This window comes from Triturus cristatus, chromosome 12 (genome assembly GCF_964204655.1).
Source record: "Triturus cristatus chromosome 12, aTriCri1.1, whole genome shotgun sequence".
Lineage (NCBI taxonomy): Eukaryota > Metazoa > Chordata > Amphibia > Caudata > Salamandridae > Triturus > Triturus cristatus.
This window is the reverse complement of record NC_140595.1, coordinates 755,671,406-755,682,582: the sequence shown is the minus strand read 5'-3', so window position 1 is coordinate 755,682,582 and position 11,177 is coordinate 755,671,406. Positions and strand designations below refer to the sequence as shown.

Here is an 11,177-nt window from a genome sequence, read left to right as displayed (position 1 = left end):
TAATTCGGGGGGGCATGAGGTATTTTTAAACCTCACCAGGAAGCACTTGCAGGAGCCAAAGTGTCCACTTCTCTGCCTCCCTGTCTCCCTCCCTCCCTCCCTGTCTCTCTTTCTTTCTGTCCGTCTCTACCTCGATCTCGATCCTACTGACTTGCTGGAAAACTTCCTCCATTTGATCTCCAGTGAAATGGATCCAAAATCGAATGAAACTCTGTTGCTGGAAAAGCAAACTGTGGCTAGTTAGAAGAACTGCAGATTTTTGCAGTTGTGTGCTCCTGGACAAATCGCCCTTTTGCCCTCAGCCTTTTCATAGCTGCCGAAATCGGGAGGGCATTAAGACATTCTGCCCAACGATAGGCGCTATAGTAAGAAAAATTGGCATCCTGGCCGTTGTTTATTTGTTTAGTTGATTTTGAACTGAGAAAAACGCCTGGAAACCTTGCTTACTGGTATTTTGCAGCGCTACAAAGTCATTGCAGGGTGAGGGGCCGGTGGTGAGTACGACATTCAAGTGAAATGGAGGCGTGAGTGGGCGAGTGTCTGTCTAGCAAGGGTGGCACCTTGTTAGCTGTCTCTTTTTGCAGAAAGATAGATAGACAGTGACACATGTTCTAGGCTCTTTATGTTCTCTGCGTAGAGCTCGACACGGATGCTGAGATTCGCAGGAGAAGCAGAACTCTTTGGCAGGAAGTATTTTTTGCAGACGTATTTAGTAAGTGCGTGACTCCCGTTTCCAGCATTACTTCTGCCCAAAGACAGGGAGGCAGTTCAAGAGTGGACGAGCTAAAACAAGAGAGATAAGGGCAGGGAACTCCGCGCTAAGGGCAGTGAACCACAGGGTGAGCTGAGAGCAGTGCATTAAGAGCTGTTCGTGGTGAGCTTAGGACTGTCAACTAAGGGGCAGTGAGCTAAGTAGCAGTGAAACAACAGGGGTGAGCTGAGGGCAGTGCGCTAAGAGCTATTGGTGGCGAGCTTGGAACTGTCAGGTAAGTGGGCAGTGAGCTAAGTGCAGTCAGCGAAGGGCAAAGAGTAAAGGGCAGTGAGCCAAGCGCTACAGGCAGTGTGATCACAGCGAGCTTAGAACTATAGGGTTGTGTACTAAGGGCAGGGAGAGTAGAGCTGTGGGTGTGAGCTAAGGGTAGGGAGTTTGCAGGCGGTACTTTCGAAGGGTGCAGCAAAATCTCTGAGAGAAGGAAAAATTTCGCGTGTTCGCGGAGATTTATTACCGTTTCGTGGAATTTGCAAACAGCAGGTTCGCAAATTCTGCCCACCCCTATTTGAGATATCATCAGTGATATCACTGACCATGACATGAGTGATGTAATATGTGAGATCATAAGTAGTGCATTGCGGGGGCGTAAGTTATAATTAGCTCGGGTAACTAGAACTGTTGAATTACATATGGTTTTGTAGAGTGAAATCTGAGCCTAACTATAACGACCCTGTAACTCTTGTTTTTTTCAGTAATTTTCTGTTTTTTATCCTATTTCCGAACTATAACGTCCCTGTAACCTTTGTTTTTTTCAGTGAATTTCTATGTTTTTTTTAAATGCTATTTCCTAACTCTAAGGTACCGCTAACCTTTGTTTTTTCATTTGTATTTCCTAACCATAATCTGCTTCCTCTGTGACTGAGTGTGTGACTGACTGCATGAGTTTCTCAGTGGGTGTGTGAGTGAGAATTTTAATGGGTGTGTGAATGTCTGTATGGATCTAAAATATAAAACTACAATTTTGATAATCAATTTTGACCTACAAGCTTGGAAGATTAATTATAAATATTAAGTTTGAAGGATTCCTTACGTAGGAAAGTACATTGTCTATGTCTATGCATGACTTTCTTTTTATTGTAGGTGTGTACTAGCAATTTGAATTTGACAAAGGCTACTGTGTATATACACCAAACTTCGTCACTGGTAATGAGAAGAAAAGGAGGCACACTCACATTGCAAATTTCATTCAGTTTTTATTATTCACAAGGTGTGTTAATCTCTATTTGTTTAAGTCCTCCTAGGACCTTGTCAAGTGAGCTAAACGAGTCCTTCTTTCCTTTTTAGTGACCACTTATATATCTGCATTTATCCATTCAGTTGTTGATCAATCCAATGCAATTTGTTTTTGTATGTCATGCCATTTTTAAAATGGTCACTATTTTTCAAAGTTATTATGAGGCATAGCATCATGTATTCATTTACATCCCTTCCATGGGCCAGCGTTCATACCTGCTGTATGCTTTGTGTCAATAAACAATTCATTACAGCTGTAACTGTTCCATGTTGCATAGCTTTCAATGAAGACAGGACCACTAACCTCTACATTCAATAGGAGGTGGCAGCTCTCGCCCAATTTCACATCAAAGCACAATGGCACTTTGTGGGCAAGATAACGCTCTTTGTCATGGTGGTGCAAGCTCCAGTGGCAAGCCACGCCACTTTGACATTCACCAAACTCCGCCACTGGCAGAGGATTTTGTATTCATAGGACTGCCACCCTAGCTGATATGCTGGGGTGGAAATATTTTACAGCTTAAGAAGTTATAAAGACCAAAACAATGGATAGAGTCTGTAGATTTATGGTAGGCAAGCAGACAGTGAAGAATGGCCTGGATGTTTTACAACTGCCTGGTTGTAATGACCGAGGAACTTGGGAGAAGCTAAGAAGATAGAGAATTGTGCTTGGCATAAATTTTTTAAAAATAATTCTGTGTAATTAGATCAAATATTTGTAGAAAAGAGCTTTAAAGAGCTTCAGTGTGAGCAGGGTGAGCAAGGACACACCTGCCAATTGCTCTTTTGATTAGATATTTATTCTTTGCCAGATACGATATACTGCAATGAAAAGTAGCTACACAAATCTGAAAGACAACTTTGAGAACTAGACAAGCTGGAACAGGCCAACAAGTAAAAGACAGTTTTACTTCTGTAGAGGATTTAAAAAGCTAAATCTAATCCTTTGTATACAACAAGCAGTACTGAATGCAATAGCAGGGTACGAAATTAAGGAAAGAGATCAGCAGGTTTTCACTGTTAATTAGGAAATGTTAATTGCAATTACTCAATCAACATTTTTGAGACATTTCCTCTTGTTTGCCAAAATATTCTTAGTATTCTTGTCCGGTCTTAGCAAAATTATGTAACACTTTGGAAAAAATATACAGGCAACCAAAGCAAAACTGGATGACAAGATGGCGAAAATCTCCATGGCAACCATGTACTTGCCCTTAGTGCTGAGATAAGCTGGAATGAATGAGAGCCACACGCTTAGGAAGGCAAGCATGCTGAAGGTGATGAACTTTGCCTCGTTGAAGCTATCAGGCAATTTTCTGGCAAGGAAGGCCACTATGAAGCTGATGGCGGCTAGAAGTCCAAGATATCCCAGCATGCACCAGAAAGCAATTGGAGATCCTTCATTGCATTCAACTATTATCTTTCCTGGCTGAGAGTGGGTATTATAGTCTGAGAACGATGGCAAGTGACTCAACCAAGATACACAAAGAATAACTTGAATGAGTGTACAGATAGTTACAATCATATAGACCAACTGGAGCCCAATCCATTGCTTTAAGTTACTTTTGGGATTGATAGCCTTAAAGGCAACAACCACCATAATGGTTTTAGCCAACACACAAGAGACGCAGAGAGCAAATATTACCCCAAAGGCAGCCTGACGGAGGAGGCATTTCTCTGAACTTGGGAAGCCAATGAAAAACAAGGAGCTGAGGAAACAAAGAGCAAGTGCCAGTAATAGAAGGTAGCTGAGAAATCTGTTATTGGCTTTGACGATTGGGGTGTTCCTAAAATAAATAAATAGTGTCAGGATACCAGAAGGTATTGAGGAGAGACTGATGCTAATCACTGCTAGGGTGGCTCCTAGAGGTTCTTCGTACGACAGAAACTCTATAGTCTTTGGGATGCATCGGTTGTGTTTCTCATTGGGCCACAGGTCCCAGGGACACTTGGAACACTTCAGAGAATCTGCAAGAGAAAGTGAACAATAATCTGGCCCTGCATCACCTTCACCATATGAGTATTTGCTGGATGATCAGAGATGCTAATCTACTCACCAGTTTGATTGCTTATTTCTTCCAGTGGACATAGGATACACATGAAGCAGCAGTCAGGCTCACCTTTTTTTGCTGCTTTCCAAAAACCAGGAGGGCAGCTGGGACTGCACAGAGAGAGAGGGACCTGTGTGATTAAAGAATAACATTAAATCATCCATACAAGTGTTAATATAAACTTCTCGCAATCATTTACAAGTGAAGCCTTCATTTTCAGTTATTTTGTATCCCCAGGATTTTCCGGTAGTTATATTATGAGTAGTTATACTATATAATACTATGTAGTAATACTACTTCTAACCCTCTACTTCTTATATTAATAATAATAATATTAATCTTAACAATGCTACTACTAGTACTACTACTTACTGCTTACAATAATAATGATGCTAGTAATGCTACTCCTACTACTATTATTAATAATAACAATAATCATAATAATGAGAAGAAGAAGAAGATGAAGAACAGCAACAACTTGATTTATATTTAGCATTTCGTATATACTCCAGCATAAATGCTTTAAGTAGACTCCAACATTGCCTTCAAACAATATATTATTGAACAATTTCGTCTGGAAAAATCATTGCAAACATACTCACAAGCACATACCAAAAACAGACTCCATGCCTCAAAAGGAAGAACATGACTCAAAGTCTCCAATGAATACCATTCAAGTTCATGCCAGAAAATATCTGAAATTTTACACACATGTATAAAGCCACATTAGGTTATTTGAGTTAGAGCTTTCCACCCTCCAGATAAGCAGGTAAATGAGAAGGGACATATGTGAGAAAGTTGAACTTCTACAGATAAAAGTTGTGACAAGCATTTGATATGTTGGCTATTTCTAGTAACTCTATAAACACAATAATATTGGCCTTTTGCATTTACACTGAAGGAGAGTCTCAACATGTGTGATTGTGGTCTCAAATATGTAACTCATCTGTCTTTTCCATTTCTCAAATCTTTTACTATCCTGTCTTTCCATTGTCTCTTTCACAAAAGCCTCAATTCTGTCAGTCTTTCATCTTTCACTTACCAGTGACTTTCCCACCTCTCTTATTCTTCCTTGCTCTCTTTTTTCCTTCTTGCAGTTCTGAGCATGTTATTATATGACATAAATTCAGCCTTCGGAGAACTGAGCAGATGGTGGTTGTGATAGATCTTGAATAGTATACAGATATAGGTGTATTTGCATTGGTTTCATTAATGGTCTATGGATAAGACTGCCTCATGACTCTACTTTGTTTCATTGTGCAGTGCACTGAGACTATATCAGTAGAGTGGTACCTTAATTTTATGCCTGAGCTATGACATTGAAATACGTCCATCCAGTTGTATATCGAGGCAAATCAATGCAAATGTTCTTAACCATCTGTAAACTGAATGTGCTAGATGAAGTGTTTGACAATTCACTCAAACATTATCCCTCAGCTCAACTCATACTAATCACCATGCCACATATAATAGCATGAGTCATATATATGACATTTGCTGCTTAAGAAAAAGCTTTGCTACACAGTCACCTTTTGTAATATAAAAATAGTGCTTACTACCAAAATGCTCCTATTGAATGTTAGGCAAGAAACATCAAAGTGCATGTCCTGCAAACACAGCATCAGTGGTTGAAAGAATTATCAAAAGGGTGGCACACTTTATTGATTAGACATATGACAGGAAACTCTGTGAACCACCATCTACTTCAATGGTCATTCAGAGAGGACTGTTGGCCTTATTTAAATTGTGTGGTAATCGAAAATCCTCAAATTTAAAAAAAATCTCTAAATGTGGAGTAGAATTCACTAGCTGGGTTTTCTCACAATATTACCCATATGATAGAGCAAATTCATTCTTAATACTGTTCTTATGATTAGGGATTTGGAGTGAAGAAAGGTCCTATGTGTTACTCAGGGGATCTTTTGCTGCTCCTTCAAATTCACAGTGGCAAGCTCAATGACTTCTACCTCCTCACATATGACAATAGTGCATGTGCTCTGTTAATGCTTTTTGTGATATGGATTAAGACCGAGGCTCTATGTTGCAGGGGTCACCATATTCACCCTCCTTTAGATCAGTGTATCTTCTGTCAGCTCACTGGTCTGTAGAGGACCTACTGTGCTGATAGAGATATGACTCCAGTAGCAAAGCAAGTCTTTTTACCGTTTGCCTGCTATGAGGAATGGTCAACCAGCCTCTCTTCCTGGGTTTTTGAATTGGTCTGCCAGTATCAGAACCATTACCCATCCATGTGTGGTGTGGCTGTTGGATGCATGTACACATTGGTTTGTGCATAGATTTGAATGTGTGTGACAGAGGTGGCCATAGCCACACTGGAATCCATCATGTATTTGCTACATTCTAGTTGAAGCTAAGATGGCTGATTGGAGAGAGAGTCCAGACAGAAGATGTAAATTGCAGGGCTCCATCCAGAACATTTCAGAGATCCTTTATTCTGGGTCACACTGAGGAGTGTTTAGGAAAGAGAGTGAGGATGCCTTTGAAGCTCAAGGTTTTTTCCATGCCCTTTCCTGACTCATTGTTCTCTGGAAGGGCTAACCCTCACAGGATAACAAGTGGGACAGCCACCCTAGCCTAACTTGTCCTTGCCTTGGTGCATTTGACCTGGGTTTCATATGAGAGCTGCCTGTAAGCTCCACCCCACCATCCTGCTCACACCCTGTGACAAAGAATTTGACTGCATCAGAATGAGTAGAATAAACAAAAGGACAGAATTTCCCAGAAACGATTTCAGAGCTGCCTGTTGGATTACACAACTACTGTTTTTAACTTTATTATAAATAGGGGATAGAAACGTCTAGACATTATCCCAATATTTCTCCAGCAAAATCCAAAGTGCCACACCTGTGCCTGCAAAGAAAATCTTTTGTGCACCAGGATCGGTGCATTTACCACTAATTCCCACTGTCAGGTTTGGGACCAGAACCTGTGGACATTCAATAGCTTGCCTCAGATCCTGCCTTTGAGGGAGAAGATGACCAAGGGGGATTGACAGGGCCCTTGCATGAGCAGGATTTTGCATGGAAGAAGATAGTAAAGGTACTGAGGTGGAGAGAAATTGTGATGGCCTCTGTGACTCAGCGAGGATCTATACAAGACATGATGGCAAGTGAGGTCCGGGTGTCCTTAGTGTCACTCTAGAGTATGTTGTATCTTGGAAGTGCCTGAAAACTCTGGGCCTTACTGAAGCTCCATGAAGTGTATGGTGGACAATTTCACAAGAACTAGAGACTGGAACTGCATGGCACTGAACAGTTATAACAGCAGTTGCAACAGAATGACCTCTGACTGGAGAGAAGATGATCTTTCTTCTCAGATAAGGGCATTGTTTGACTCATCATTCCCCCTTGAGTAGGCTGCAAGCTATATGTGGGTGGGTGTTGCTGTAAGTGCTCCATAAAAGGCCCAGCAAAGCAAGGTCACTGACACAACAAGTGACAGCTTAGGTCAGGATGAGGGACCGATCAATCAATCAATCAGGCGTTTGTTAAGCACGCCTACTCACCCGTAAGTGTCTCAAGGCGCTGGGGGTAGGGGGTTAGCAGGCTCTAGTCCATCAAGGGGGGGTCTGTCGAAGAGCCAGGTTCTGAGGTTTCTTGCGAAGATGGTGAGCAATGTTGTCTGTATGAGGTGGAGCGGCAGGGCGTTCCAGGCTCGGGCCATGAGGAAGGAGAAGGAGCAGCCTCCCGATCTGGCCTTTCAGGTGCGGGGGACCACAACATAGGAGAGCTCGGCAGATCGTAGGGGCTTGTGGGGTACGTGGAATTTGAGTCGGCTGTACAGGTATGCTGGTCCGGTGTCGTGAACGGCCTTGTGGGCGTGGGTGAGTATCTTGAAGGTGACTCTAGCTTCGATGGGGAGCCAGTGGAGTGTGCGCAGGTGCTGGGAGATGTGGCAGTGTCTTGGTAGGTCAAGGACCAGTCTTGCGGCGGCGTTCTGGATGTTCTGTAGCTTGCGAGTAAGGTTTTTGTTTATTCAGGCGTAGAGTGCGTTGCCGTAGTCGAGTCTGCTGGTGACCAGGAAGTGAGTGACGGTATTTCTGTGTTTGAGGGGGATTCATTTTAAGGTCTTACGTAGGAGGCAGAGGGTGTGGAAGCAAGAGGACAAGACGGAGTTGATCTGGCGGTCCATTTTGAGCTCGGAGTCCAGGATGATTCCCAGGTAACATGTGTGGTCCGTGACGGTGGGCGGGCTTCCGAGGACGGGGGCCACCAGGTGTCATTCCATGCATCTGGGTTTGGGCCCATGATGAGTACTTCTGTTTTGTTGGTGTTTAGTTGTAGGCAGCTGTTTTTCATCCATTTGGCAATGGCTTCCATGCCTTCTCTAAAATTGTGTCTGGCGGTATTGGGTTTGTTGGATAGGTAGAGGATGAGCTGGGTGTTGTCTGCATATGACACAATGTCGAGTCCATAGGTTCTGACGATGGGGGCGAGCGGAGCCATGTAGATGTTGAATAGTGTAGGGCTGAGGGAGGACCCCTGGGGGACTTTGCAGGTGGTAGGTTTGGGTCGGAGAGCAATGGGGGAGTCTGACCTGCTGCGTTCTGCCAGAGAGGAAGAAGCAGATCCAGTTGAGGGCCTTGTCTTGGATCCCTGCATCGTGGAGTCTGCATATTACGGTGCGGTGAGATACTCTGTTGAACGCCGCTGAGAGGTCGAGGAGGATGAGGGCTGCTGTTTTTCCTTTGTCCAGTAGTGTGCGGATGTCATCTGTTGCAGCGAGGAGGGCGGTTTCCGTACTGTGTTTTTTTCTGAAGCCAGATTGGGAGGAGTCGAGGATGTTGTGCACTTCGATGAATGTGGCGAGTTGACTGTTGATGGCTTTCACTGGGAACGGGAGCAGAGAGATGGGTCTGTAGTTTTGGAGGTCGGTGGGGTCCGCCGAAGGTTTCTACAGGAGGGGGTTGACCTCGGCGTGTTTCCAGTCGTCGGGGAACGTGACGGTTGCCAGGGAGCGGTTGTTGGTGTGGCAGAGCATGGGTGCGATGGTGTCGGCAGCTCTGTTGAAAATGTGGTGGGGCAGGGGTTCGTGGGGGCCCTGGAGTGGATTGACTTCATCCTCTCCTGTGTGTCTTCGGTGGTGAGGGCTGTCTAGTTGTCGATCGCTGTCATCAGGGTGTCGGGGGTGGTTGGTGAGGGTTCAGTGTGTTGGTTGTCTTCGTCGAAGTTGTCGTAGATGCTCTTGATTTTGTGGTGGAAAAAGGTGCTGAGTTTATTGCAGAGGTCTTGTGAGGGAGGGATGTCGGTGGACTCGCTGGTGGATTGGGCGAACTCCTTGATGATGTTGAAGAGTTCTTTGATGTTGTGTGTGTGAGTGGAGATTCTGTCTTCAATCACTTTTTTCCTCATTTTTCTGATGAGTTGGTGGTGGGCGTTGGTGGCGGCTCGGAAGTTGTTGAAGGCTTCGGTGGATTTGGTGTTCCTCCAGGCCTTTTTGAGTCGGCGGCAAGTGCATCTGACTCTCGAAGTTCGGTGGTAAACCATTTGGCTTTCTTGGCGTGGGTGTTTTTCTTGAGGGGGCTATGGTGCTGGCGCTGATGGAGATCCATCTGTGCAGGGTTTGTGTTGCAGTGCGGTGGTCATCATTTTCCGAAATGGTTGGGGTGGAGTTGCTGAGTGATGAGGTTAGCTGGTGGTCAGTGATTCTGGTCCAGTTTCTTCGTGGGAGCAGGTGCAGGTGCCTGTGGATGGTGGGTGTTCTGAGGGTGAAGTGGACGCATCGATGGTCAGTCCATGGGAGTTCGGTGGTGTGGCTGAAGGTGATGGAGTTATCTGTTGTGAAGAGGGGGTCGAGGGTGTGTCCTGCTGAGTGCGTGGGTTCGGTCACGATTTGGTGGAGTCCAATGTTGTGGAGGTTGTCCAGGAGGGATGTGCTGCTGGGATCCAGTTGGTTGTCGAGGTGGAAGTTGAGGTCTCCCAGTAGGGTGTAGTTGGTGGACGCGATGGCATGCGGGGAGCTGATGTCTGTGATGGAGTTGGCAAAAAGTCCACAGGGTCCAGGGGGTCGGTAGATGAGGCTTCCTCGGAGGGTGGTGGTAGGGCTGGTCAGTATCTTGAAGTGAAGGTGTTCCATCAGGTCTGTCGGCTCGTCAGGGAGTGTGCTCAGGCAGAGGTTGGATTTGTGGACGATGGTGATTCCTCCTCCCGGGCGGGTGGGGCGGTCCTTCCCGGAGATCTTGGATCCTTGGGGAATGGCGATGGCAATGTCCAGTCCCGAGGTGGTGTTGGTCCATGTTTCGGTGAAGAACGGTACATCCGGGGTGGGGCTGACGAGGAGTTCCCACATTTCACTGGTGTATTTGTGGAGGGATCGGACGTTGAGGAGGATGCATTGCAGGGTCTTCGGTTGGTTTGTGGTTTTGCGGGCGGGTTGTGCCGGGTCCTTGGTCTTGGCGGTGCTGCAGGTGTGCCGGCAGCGGTGACAGTTGAAGGGTCTGTGGGTGTTGGCTGGTGATGCTAGTTTGCAGTTGTTGTTGCGTCATGGGTTTTGAGCGTGGAGTGCCACTGGCTCATGGCGTTGGCGTTGAGGAGGTCCAGGGTTCCTGGCGCTGGTCGCGGACAGGCGTAGACGAGCTTGCCTTTGAAGCACCAGCAGCGCGGGCGCGCAGCGGCCACCATTAAGTAGGGGTCGGGGAGGGCTGGACAGCTGGAAGGCGGGAACGGGGAGCTGGATTGGGCCGGTTGCGTTGGTCGTACTGGGGGGAGGGGTCGCAGGGGCAGCAGCGGCAGAGAAAAATGGGCAGAAAAGGCAAAACGAGAGGAAAGAGTGGAAATGAGGCAGTGAAAGGTGCAAGAAAAGTGGGGGAAAGACACAGAAGGAGAGTAAGAGGGGAAGATTAAATCAGTGAAAAACTAGTGAAAATGGAGTAAAGACACAGAAGGGGAAGTGAAAGGAGGAGGTTGAAATCAGTAAAAAGCGAGTGAAAACAGAGGAGAGACACAGAGGGGGAGTGAAAGGGGGAGATTGAAATCAGTGAAAAATAAGTGACAATGGAGAGAGAGAGAGCGGAGCGAGAGAAAGGAGACAGTGGTCCACTGGACCACCAGGGATAAGGCGTAGGTAAAACCTGCAGGTGGAGGAGGGCCTCGAACACCAGC

At 45.6% G+C, this 11,177-nt stretch overlaps 1 protein-coding gene across 1 annotated transcript in view; it reads right to left on the bottom strand.

The window, feature by feature from the left end:
• Positions 1 to 2,381: 2,381 nt before the first annotated feature.
• The window catches only part of LOC146782716 (extracellular calcium-sensing receptor-like), a 134,390-nt gene continuing 125,594 nt past the window's right edge, over positions 2,382 to 11,177 (bottom strand). The window contains exons 5-6 of the mRNA XM_085637204.1: positions 4,063 to 4,186; positions 2,382 to 3,973 (exon numbers count right to left, since the gene is read on the bottom strand). Of these exons, the coding sequence (XP_085493330.1) occupies positions 3,054 to 3,973; positions 4,063 to 4,186 (1,044 nt within the window). The 3' untranslated portion in view covers positions 2,382 to 3,053. The remainder of the gene's footprint in view (positions 3,974 to 4,062; positions 4,187 to 11,177) is intronic.